Source organism: Orbicella faveolata, unplaced genomic scaffold, assembly GCF_042242905.1.
Source record: "Orbicella faveolata isolate gen_17 unplaced genomic scaffold, um_ofav_v1 contig_24, whole genome shotgun sequence".
Lineage (NCBI taxonomy): Eukaryota > Metazoa > Cnidaria > Anthozoa > Scleractinia > Merulinidae > Orbicella > Orbicella faveolata.
This window is the reverse complement of record NW_028301552.1, coordinates 23,188,917-23,201,023: the sequence shown is the minus strand read 5'-3', so window position 1 is coordinate 23,201,023 and position 12,107 is coordinate 23,188,917. Positions and strand designations below refer to the sequence as shown.

Here is a 12,107-nt window from a genome sequence, read left to right as displayed (position 1 = left end):
AACAAATGACCTGTACGCATTGCGGACCTGTTGCCTCGCGCTCCGCGCCACATGCACAGCGGAGGGGAAAGATACAGCCGACGGTTTGGATTTGATGGGCTTTGGAAGTGGGAGACAGCTTGAATGAGGGGCAGAGCTTTGCAGAGTTACTTTTTAAACCTTCATTGCAAGTAAGGTATATTCCTTGGTTGCTTTTGCCGTTGTAATCTGGCTTTGGTCCGGGACTGAAACATCACTCGAGAAGGCTGAGAAGGTGAGGATAGCAAATCACTTGGTTTTGTTGGGCAAATAGATCTTGGGGAATTTTGAAACAGTTGGAAACTTAAATTGTAATAATTTTTAATGAAAAATTGTGGAAGCCACATTAGTTTTATAATTTCGTGACCAACTTCCGCGGGGAGAACGTTGCTCGTCACGCTAGCAACTTGTGGATGCCGTTCACGGCTTGTTGTTAGATTGAGCGCGTCAAATTTGCATAATTTTAGTAGAATTTTATGAAAAGCATTCAAATTTAACTATCATGTTGGCCCAAGCCTGTTGCAAGCTTCATATAGACGTTATCGCCGCCATGTTGGATGATCATCAACAAAAGAATTAGCATCTCATTGAATAAGAATAGCAACTATTGTTATATACCTCGTTCTTCAAAGCACACCGGCACATGTAAGTAAAGCGGCCGGGTATTCTGAAGGTGCTCCGTGGGATGCGGGATGAGGCTTTTTTGACCGCCGGGATTTGGGAGTGGAGGAAATTTGAGAGTGGGATGCGGGATTGCAAGCATGGGTGGGAAGTGGGAAGTTGTTTATATCTCAGTTTTTACTGGTCATGTGATCAAAACTAAAAATCAGAACCCCTCAATAAATAAAATCAAGAATCCAGGATGTGATTGATGTATAAACAACCCCACCAAGAATTAGGTCTCTGCTGTTTTTCATTCACGCGTTATTTGGAGAAGTGTTTCACCCAAGTTTATAAAGCTTTGTATGGAGATGCCATGTTGTGGCCCCTCAGAGGGGCACCAACATGGCGGCCGTAAAGTAACAGAAACATCTGTCATTGAGCTTTGCTATTGAAATGAAAGATTGTTACTCTAGAGTTCCAACACATATTGAAATAAATACCTCTTCTAGTGCAATCGTGAACTGTTCAGTTAGCAAAACCTTAAGCATTAACTCATCTTTTAACCTACATGACAGCCTTCTTGGGCCGCCATTTTAGTGTCAACCAATGCAAAAGCTTGGGTATTGAAACGTGCTCTATTACAAAACAAACAACCCTGTAGAGCTAAAACGTCTTATATCTGATGAAACTAAAACCTCAGATGTAAAGGTAATTTTTAATTTTGGAATATGACTACGTCACATGAAAACCGAGAATAGTAATATTGGGACTAGGGAATTATTGATTTTTTTTCGTGTAAAAAATGGGATGAAAGATGCTCAAAATAGACCTTTTCACAGTTTCTGACACTATACTTGGGGGGGCAAACACAGAAAAAATTAGAGTAAATGTATGGGAAAAGGTAAAAGTTTGATGCCCAATAGGTGGAGTGTGATTGACTTTCTTAGTATTTTATGAATTACAAGAAACAGATACCCAGCAGAAGGCTTTTTTGGTAAAATTTGAAGAACATAGATTCCCTGTGAGGTGAGGAATTGCACTTTTAATTTTTCACACAAATGTATGGGAAAATGAAAACCTCAATTGGCTTTTCTAGCAAGGCTAATTCCTTCAAACACATCAGTCAATTCTCTTACCTAGTATCTTTAGTTTTTAATTCATAGATACTTAAAACCTTGAGTTGTTAGACAATAGATTCTCCATTTTCCCCATACATTTTCTATAATTTGCCATTTTTGCCCCCCAAACTGTGAAAAGGTCTATTGAAATTCAAATTCATGAATGAAATCTTAGAAACAGAAACTACATTAAATTGAGGAAAACATGAGAAATTTGAAAAGAGGCTTTCAGAATAGAGATTACCCAGCTAGAATATTATTGTAGAAAAACACTTTTCAGAGGTTAAAGGTGATTTCCAGTCTGTACTGCGTACTCTCAAGAGTTTGTTTACGAATTTTGTTTCGTTTCATGTAAGACATTGCAAAATGTAAACATTTCGCGAGTGCTACTTACATGAATTAAATCAAAGTCTTATGCCAACCGCCATTATGATGCGAAGCTTCATGCTTCGTTCTTTCTCGTATCACTTGATGAAACAATTGCGCAGCTGTAAAAATCAATGAAGCTGTTGGAAAAAGAATTTGAAAGACCTCAAGATAAGGTATGGTTTGTAACAAATAACATCGATTCACATTCCAATATTATCGTGTTTATAAACATTAGGATCCTGAGACTGTGCAGTACGGACTGGAATTCGTCTTTAAATTCTCTGATAGAAAAGTGTCACTATCACAGAAAAACAAAACTCAGTAAAAGAAAATACTGCCCTTTGTAATGCAATACCACCCGGCGTTGCCTAACCTAAAGGACACTTTCATGAGGAAATGGCACCTTATACAGAATCAACCAAAACTAAGAGAAATCTTCAAAGAGCCCCTCCCCCTCCCCCTCTTCATCTCATATCACAAGGGGAAATCCTGAAAAGACGTCCTGGTAAAAGCTAACCTTCAAAGCTTTCAAAACCAATCCATCTGCGAACTGGAGGAGTTACCTAGGCCTGTCAACACGTTTTCCATTCCATTTACAAATTAACTTATAAGTGAAATTAATGTTTTTTGGCTTAAACAGTGACCCAGGTTTAGTGTTTTTTAGCTTAAACAGTGACCCAGGCAACTGTAAAAGTCTGTTGTAATATGTTACCTTGGGAAGGCTTGGTTTTCAGTTAAAGACAATGTCTTATCATAATTGAAATGCTTTGGAACAAGGTATGGTGGGGATGACGTGTCTGAAGTAGACGGAATGGCCTATTTTAGACCCTCTCTTTGTGATTAAATCTCTCGGGAATGTTTGTTAACCACCTATAAACATAAGGTGGCTTGAAATAGTTTGAAGTGCTTTCCAGCAGGTATACTTTGACTGGTCAATACTACCACTCTTTATCAAGTAAAGAAAAGTCTGCAAACAAGCCAAGTGGCCCATCAGGCTGGCACTTGTTTCCGGTTTCAGTAGAATGAAGTGACTAGGAGTATTTCTACTCCCCCCTAGATGGGATGCTCGTCCGCTGCAGGGTTACCCCCCAACATTAAAATCACCGGTACTCATTTATACACCTGAGTTGAGAGAGGCACTGTGAGAGAAAAGTGTCTTGACCAAGAACACAAGACAATGTCCCCAACCAGGACTCAAACACTTTATCTAGCAATCTTACAATACTGGCATCACACAAATACGCAATCATTGGTGAACAATATGAAGACATGATTGATCATCGCAGTTATACACACAACTTAAGCAGATGTGAAATTAAGGCCTGAAAAAAATTAAACAGGATGTTTTAACAGGTTAACAATCCTGTTCAGGCCTTAACTTCACAACTGCTTAAGCTGTGTGTATAACTGCGATGATCAATTATGTCTCCATATCTTTCTCCGCAGTTCAAATATATGATCTTTCATTTAATTGTTTGCATTGGTGAACAAGTTGTGGTCAACTTCATGGCATAATAGTTTACCATGGCATTGATACAACTCGTTAAAAACTTCCTTAAGTTTAGTTCTAAGTGCTTGTAATTAAAAAATAACTTCATTTTTTTTATTATAGAATCATGATAAACTTGTTAAGTTACAACTTTTTGCAAAGTTTAAAAACATTCTGTAGGTAAGTATCAGAGCAAGGATGTTTTAACAGATTGTAATGTTACTATTGTAACTTTTTATGACATGAAGTTGACCACAACTTGTTCACCAATGATAATGGGAATTTGTCTGATACCAATATAATAAATATATCAATCGATAAAGAGTACAAGTGTTGATTTGTCAAAGTACAACTGCTGGAAACTGTTGCCAGCCACCGTATGCAATCAGTTTCTTTCATTGTTTATTACTAACTCTTTTTTATAATATTATTGTCTGAACAGCATTGTAAACTGGTTGGCAGGGTATATTACTGTACGGTTACTGTTATTCAGTTGGAGGTTTTCAGGCATTTAATCAAGATTAATAACATTGCAATGAATATTTACTCATTAAATGAGATAAATAAGATTAAAGCATAATTATATTGATTATTACTAGTGGACTTAGATTGAAACTGGAATGCAAAATGGAAGATTCTGAAATGATGAGTGAGAAAATGACAGCAGCAGGAAGCATTGCAGATGTTGATGACATCTACGCAGCTGGATTAAGGAAAGGAGATGAACAGGAAGAGCCTATGTTAGGAGATGGGGACAGACAAGAAAGTGATCCTGGAATCTTGCCATCACCCATGGCTCAAGCCTCATTTGTCTCTAAATATATTACACTATGGTAAGAATGTATCGTTAGGGGTGTAGATTAGTAGAACTTACCTTAATAGTTGTATGTGATTTTGAGCGTCAAATCAAATTAAGTGAGACAAGGAAGAAGGTGGTAGAAGGCGAATATGTAGTATCCCCCTCCCCCTATCATAACTTAAGCTTTAGGTTGAACTTGTGAGTGGAGCTTCTATATTGCTCAATTGACATTCCTTCCCCTGGGCAACCCCCTAGGAAAGCCAATATAGTAACTTAAGGCTTCTGCCCTAGCCACAAGAATACTTCTAGGTGTACTAGCTATTTAATTATAATCTGTTTTGTCTTAGTTTTTAAGTTACATGTTTTGATTTCAGCAACATAAAATTGTTTGGTTTTGCTTGTAAGGTGGTTAAACAGACTGCTTTCTACTGGAGCAAAGCGACCCCTACAAGCTGAGGATCTTTATGGACTGCTGGAAAGAGATCAAACTGACACAGTGACAGAACAACTAGAGAGGTTTTAAAATGTTCTTATCATGATAAATGATAACTTTGTGTTGGTGATAACTAGGCTCTAAATAGCCCACAGTCTTTTCATATACACTTAAATTTATATGCCCAAATGCACATACAAACCTTGTTTAAGCTAAGGACAGTGCCTAATTTTGTTAGTGCGCACACGTTCTGCGCATCACGCAAGGCACGTTTAAGCACCACGCCTGCACTGGGGTTGACATTGACGCAATCAACTACGCTACCAAGTACACAACTAAAATGGAAGCAAAATTTTCCTGCTGCGACCAAATCAAGTTTAATGAACCTGTTCTTAAACCAGGAATACCAGAATAGTAGCATATCCCTAACCACCAACTGTTAACGTCTTTGAGCTGAAAAACTACCTGTTATCTGTCAAAAATTATACTGAAATCCAACTGTAAACATGTACCTGCAGATGATGTAGTGCGCGCACAAAACAACTGCAAGATATGCAAATGTTTTACTTACTGGGGAGGTGACAGGAAAAAATGTAACAAGCACTGTAAAAGTTTTCTTAAGAGATTGATAACTAAAAAGTGCGTGGTTAGGGAAGTTATGTTTTTAAATGGGGGCGGTGGGCCAGGGCTTCGGAGGGGAGGGTCATTAGTAAATTTTTTTACAAATTGGGGAGGGTCAAACCTGTTTTATTCGCAACCGGGGGAGGGTCAGTTTTTTTTGGCGAAGAAAAAATTATTCCATGTTGCTTAGTTGACTCTTATTTGTTAACAAACACGCGAAGTGTATAGAAACCTAAATTTTGTATATACAAGCAAAGCTACCAGTCAAGATTAATCTAAATTATTTACAAGTGTCGAAATATTACATCAAATAATTATCTTGTACCAACTAAGATACATACTGTAGTTGTCGCTCTCGACCCATGCCCGCTTTCATCCGTATTTTGAGGGCGGTAATGTTTCCGCGCAGGGTTCTGGCGTAAAACCAGTCTCTGGTGACGATTCGTTATTTATTTAAGCTACTCGGGCTTGAACCAACAACTTGATCTACTACATCACTTTGCGAGTCAGTTTCAACCTCGGAAAGTGATAAGGTCACTTGTTGCTGCACATTTCTTAGCGGGGGCTGCCGAGGTTGTTGACACTCCATTGAATCATACAGCAAGCTGCCTATGTGCACTTTGATCATTGCGACTTTTCAGCTTTCTTCCCTTTGAAGGTGATCTTGTGATGGGAAAAGTACAGGGATAGCTCGTCCACCCACAAGGACGACAGCTTATCGGAGTTGTACAGTCCAACCCAGTCAACATCATTGTACTCCCGATTCAGCCGTTTCATTTGCTCCCCTTCAGTCTCCTCTTTCCTCTTTTCCTTGCGCATTTTTATCTGGGCAAGGTGCTCAACACACTCTGCCACAAGTTTTTCGGGGACAATGTATTTATCTGAAAACTTTCTAATACACCTCACTGTCGCCACTGACTAATTCACTTTCCTCAAACAATCGCTTAATCTGAGCAAGTTGCTCCATCTGACCTCATGAAATCCTCACATTCACCACAAGCGCATTTCCCTCTTTCTATTCCTCGCACATGCTTGCCCATTTTCAAGTTTTCACCATGCAATCACACACCACGCAATTAACTGCTTTGTGCGCAGACACATGTACAGTTATGTGAGTAACACTTCCGGTTAGTTATTTTCACTTCCAGTCATTTTTGTCTTGGAGGAGGTGGGGGGAGGGTCAGATGTTTTTGTGTAGGTATTTGTGAAGGGTCATGCATTAATCCATTCTGGGAAGTGGGAGGGCCACAACTTTTTTCCCAAAAAATTTCTAAAATACCCTGACCCACCCCCCCCCCCCCCCCAATAAAAAACATACCTTCCCTTACCCCTATATTTATGTTATGAAATGGAAGTGACAAACCTATTCAACACGTCATCAGTTTCTGGTTGTGAGAAAAAGACATTTAGACTGTATTTTAGCTGAACGAGAGGAAGGCTGTCAGAGACGCTAAAAGCGTTGTTGCAACCATTTTGTTATTAAAAACTTACCAAAAATGTTTTTTATGTTACCATTTACCATGCAGTTTTAAGATCTTTATAAACATGTTTGCTTTTCTGTTTGTTAAGGTGAATTCTAAGGAAATCTGTGGAGAAATATCCTTTCCTTCTTTTTTTCAGAGAAATGCTGATGTCAGCATTTTTGTTGAGATTCAAGGTTAATTATCTCGAAAAAATGCAGGCTTGTGGATTCCAATAGCCCTTGAAAAGATCTACTTTTTCCCCATGGTCCTAACCTGGGGCAAAAACTCTCATGTTTAGTGGGTACTGTCCTTAAGACCACTGACCATAGTTTACTTTTTGAGGGAAACATTTACCTGATACAGTAAGTAGATCTTGCTGTTTATTCATACAATGTTGCAGTAAATAAGAGTTTATTTTAAGTACGAACATGTGTTAATACACATGCACACATCCTTGTGTTTAAGTACGGTATATACAGTGGAAGGTCTAAACAAGATTGCACCAGACCAGACTGTCTAACACCTATCTCACCATCTTCTCCCATCTAACACCAATTTCCGGCAGCAGTTCACTTAACATCATCGATCTCCATATTGTCCCTGGCAGCCACCTCGGTCATGTCAGTGGTTAACTCTTATGACAGCTGCAGGATCTGTTCTCTTGGCAAGGAATTATGAGCCCATGTCCATTATCAACATTTTCCAATCGTTCCTGTTTAGTGTCATGTACGAACCTCTTATTGGAATCCTTTTTAGGCCAGAACACTTTCATAATTTTCCTAAGCATGTGATATGAAAGGTGGCAAGTCTTCTGCAATTCTGTTGAGCCATGTTCCAGTACTATAATTTTAAAACTGGAATGGTTAAAAAAAGTTTGATATTCACTTAAAAGTGTTGTGACCATGAACTAGATGCTAAATTTCCAGGTGGTCTAATTAATTCTGGCTATTTAATAACTGAACTATTTCAGCTGTTTCAGTCTTCAGTTACATGTAAAGTATGTTACAAATAACTGACCCTTTTATTTATACCGGTATTTATTTCCATTGTTGTTTTTAGAGAATGGGAAAAAGAAGTGTACAGGTCAGGACAGCTTGGCAAAGATCCCAGTTTTTTAAGGGCTATAATCAGGTCCTTTGGTTTAGGGTACTCAATGTTAGGACTGGTGGCACTTATTCATGTAAGCTGAAATTTTGACTCACTCATATTGAGAGTTCAGTAATATTTAGCAAAACTATGTGGATATATAAATGTGCATGTACAGTACTTTGAATCACCACTGACAATCATAATAATTGCAATGGTGAGACTGGCTACTTATTTCATGCATGCAAAGACATGGGAGAATTTTTCATATATTTAGTAGCTCCAGCTTGTTCACTTCATTTATCTATCAGTCTTCAACTCAGTCTGTAAAATTATTGTCATGTACCAAAATGATCTTTCAGTTGAATTATTATATTAAACAATGTATTATTAATAATAATTATTGTAATTGCAGGACCTCCTACGATTGGTTCAACCTATCTTCCTGGGCCAACTGGTGCTCTATTTTGTGGAGGATTCTCCCATTTCAATAAGAGACGCCTACCTTTATGCCTTTGGGCTCAGTTTATGTGCTGTTATCTCAAGTTTGTTCAATGCACCATACACCTTTATGTCACAAGTTTATGGCATGAGAATAAGGGTGGCATGTACAGGCCTTGTGTATAAAAAGGTACCTAAATGGTAGGATTTCTTTTATACAGTATTTCTGGATTTATGAAAACAGTGTCAATCTCAAAACAAGCCTGCAACTTCTACAGGAAGTACACATGCTTTTTTTATCAAATTATGCCAGTCAACCTGTCACTGCAGAGCCTGCACACCCACCTTGCTTGCATGTAGCTGACTAAATGTACACATTGCACCCTACTAGGCTTTCCTGAAAAGGAAATGGCCAGTTTTTAGCTGGAAAAGCCACTCTTTTGCACCCACCCCACCCACATGCTCTGGCTCTGTCCTGGCATCAGCTGGTAGAGGGGGGTGTAAGGGGGGTCCGAAAACCGCAAAACCATGTAAAAAATGTAGAAAGCTGCAATACCGCATGGAAATTTACCAAAATACCGAAACTATAGTTACTGGGTTGCCGTAGGCGAACCCAGTCATAAAATGCGAACGGGGCTTTCACCTTGCTCCTATGTCGAAAAATGGCTAAATTGCACAATCGCTACCCAGAAGACATTGCGTGTGTGCTTTGTTTTCCCTCACACCTTTCAAAACTCCTGTGAAAACAAAGAAATGAAATATTGTTGTAAAATTTATACTAATTAAGATTAGTGGAGACGTGTTGGCCTCATGGTTAGTGTGCTCGTCTCCAGATCGAGCGGTCCGGATTCAAGCCCTGGCCAGGGACACTATGTTGTGTTCTTGGGCAAGACACTTGACTCTCACAGTGCCTCTCTCCACCCGGGAGTATAAATGGGTACCAGCAAATTGTTGAGGAAACCTAACAGATTGCAGGGGAGTGACCTGCAATGGACTAGCATCCCATCCAGGGGGAGTAGAAAAACTCCTAGTCGCTTCATGCTACAGAAACTGGGATAAGCTATGAGCCAGTCATCTCCAAGGCTTCACTTAGGATCAGATATCCAAACACCCTCGAGGTTACGATTTCCTTTGTTTTGGCTTGATGAATTATTAATGAATTTGAAAAGTGTGGTGAAACACTGTCTTTCATGTTCAATGATATATTAAATCAATCAACCAACCATCAGATTATCTGTTTATACCTGTTCTGTAATCCTCAGCATTCTATTGGTATGTCTGTCAGTTTGTCTTTTGTTTTGGCTGATAATTAGAGGGGCTTGCATATACTGACATTGACTTAAGTGCCTATGCTTAAATTCAGTATCTGTAGCATGGAGCAACTAAAACTATTGCTTTGTCATATCGTTACATCATTTTAGTCATTATTCTTCAATGAGTTTGCTGGTATCTATTGTTAGAATAAAATCAGGCTTAAAGCCAAATAATGCACTTACTCTAAAGGTTAACAAAAGTTGTAACAGTTGGTCAGCTAGTGCACCTTTCACAGTATTCAATATTATCAGGGCTTCGTAGCAGCACAAAGTAAGATACCAACATAACATAGTGCCTGTTATGTTGGTGAAACCAACAGACACTTCGCCACTCACATCCGCGAACATCTCTCCACTGACAAACATCCCCACGTCCTTAAACACCTGAGAAGTTCTGAAAATTGTCACTCCCTTTGTTCAGAAGATTGTTTCAAAGTTCTCAACTCAGTTTCCACAAGCTTCCAATTGAAAATCAAGGAAGCCATTCTCACTGTGCAACTGATGATGGATGATGTCTCATCTGAAACATGTATTGTCTTCATCAAACAATGAACTTCAACAACATTGTGTGGTTCATCAAAGCCATTCAATATTATGTAGATATAGCGTGAAGCATAAGGATATCATTATTTGTCTGGTTATTTTTTAGGCTCTAAAACTAAGCACTGCCGCCCTCCAGGGTACAACTACTGGTAACATTGTAAACTTGGTTTCTAGTGATACTCAGAAGTTTGACTGGGTAAGTAGAACTTTTAAGTTCCTTTTTCTATTGATAGATATTAGTTACTATGCAGTCATCTCTTACTTGATTTTTTTTTGGCATTAATTACGTTTGTGCTATCAAGACTTCTGTGTATCATTTTTTTCCCTATGTGGAGAAATCATGACTGAGTGGTTTCATAATCCAGAGATTCCAGGCCCGCCACCCTGCCACTAGATGACATAATTAATCTTGATAGTCCTGAGTTCAACTCCTTTCTCACACTTTTAAAATATCCAAATGTTCGCCACTGCTGATGCCACTCAAAACCACTCTTCCCCCTCACCCACTGCCGGTAGTTAAAATATGTAAATATATAGTTATATGTTGTGTGTTTATTTCCTAACAACTTATTATTTGTTTTATACATGAAGCTTCCTATCTCAAAGCTAAATGCATGACCACCACAATTATGTACAGACATTATTCATGAGTATTCAGTGAGTGGTGGACTGGACTCTGGGTGGAGTAATCCAGATCTGAGTCCTTGCTGTGATCACTGTGATATGTTCTTAGGTGAAACACTTTACTCTCACAGTGCTTCTTTCTGTCCACTTGGTGTACCCTAATCTGCATGCTTCTTTCAATTTTAGTTATAATTTTGTAACACATTTGTTGATCTGTTTTAGAGTACAACTCTTCTGCACTACCTGGTCATTGGCCCTGTTATATCTGCCATTGTGTTACTATTGTTGTGGTTACAAATTGGTCCCTCAGCAGTTGCTGGAATGGGATTAATTGTGCTTCTGGCCCCCATGCAGCTTAAAATGGGTCACATGCTCTTTGGGTTTAGGTAAGTTCAATTAAGTCAGTATCATTTGGCCTGGAACTCTTGTGTTCTCTTATACCAGTCCTTGTTAACTCCCTGCCAATACTGAACCTTCTTGAGACTAAACAAGAGCTATGCTGCCGTGGTTAAGGTGAGCTGAGGTAGAACTTGACCATGGTTACAGCATTAACTGGATCCCCCTTGCATCATCACCCATTTTGTTACTTAGACCTAAATTCCCATCACATGTAAAAGAACTGCTATACCATGGTTGTAACAAGGGAGTGTAGATCTAGGGGATGAGGTAGATGCTAGGGGGGAGAGGGCCTCTGTTTTTTTTCCCCTTTCCCAACCCCACCTTTTTTGAGGAGGGAAAGGCCCACGCTATCTCCCCGAGCCAGCCCATCTTGACTTTGGTTAAGCCACTCTCAATAAGTTGAAAAGCAAATGTGCATGTAGTTCATTTAGTTCATTGTGTGCAGCGTGAATTCCTCTACAACAAAAATTAGTAGAATGAAATCCCTTTCCCTTTATTGTAACCCACAATAGATTTTAAAACCCTTCTTTGCCTGGTTGTACCATGCTGCCTGTGATAGTGAAAAAGTATTGTATTTCCTTAATTCTCATAGAACAAAGGCAATACGGTGGATGGATGAACGGGTGAAGGTTATGAATGAAGTCATCGCTGGCATGCGTGTCCTTAAGATGTACACATGGGAAGATTCATTCTCAAAGTGGATAAGACAAATACGGAAGTAAGACTGGTGGCAATTCTATGTGTGACTTTTCTTGTTAAGTGAGGGACTAAGTTTTAATTCAAACAAG

The 12,107-nt window shown here is 39.0% G+C and overlaps 1 protein-coding gene and 1 pseudogene across 2 annotated transcripts in view; one reads left to right on the top strand and one right to left on the bottom strand.

The window, feature by feature from the left end:
* The window catches only part of LOC110048189 (ATP-binding cassette sub-family C member 4-like), a 29,532-nt gene continuing 17,425 nt past the window's right edge, over positions 1-12,107 (top strand). Inside the window, exons 1-8 of one of the 2 annotated variants that reach the window (XM_020753971.2) lie at positions 1-253; positions 4,197-4,430; positions 4,802-4,912; positions 7,973-8,093; positions 8,415-8,630; positions 10,403-10,492; positions 11,143-11,306; positions 11,912-12,037. In XM_020753971.2, the coding sequence (XP_020609630.2) occupies positions 4,225-4,430; positions 4,802-4,912; positions 7,973-8,093; positions 8,415-8,630; positions 10,403-10,492; positions 11,143-11,306; positions 11,912-12,037 (1,034 nt within the window). In that variant the 5' untranslated portion in view covers positions 1-253; positions 4,197-4,224. The remainder of the gene's footprint in view (positions 254-4,196; positions 4,431-4,801; positions 4,913-7,972; positions 8,094-8,414; positions 8,631-10,402; positions 10,493-11,142; positions 11,307-11,911; positions 12,038-12,107) is intronic. The other variant, XM_020753973.2, reaches the window with a different exon arrangement.
* Positions 5,896-6,440, bottom strand: LOC149110947 (uncharacterized; annotated as a pseudogene).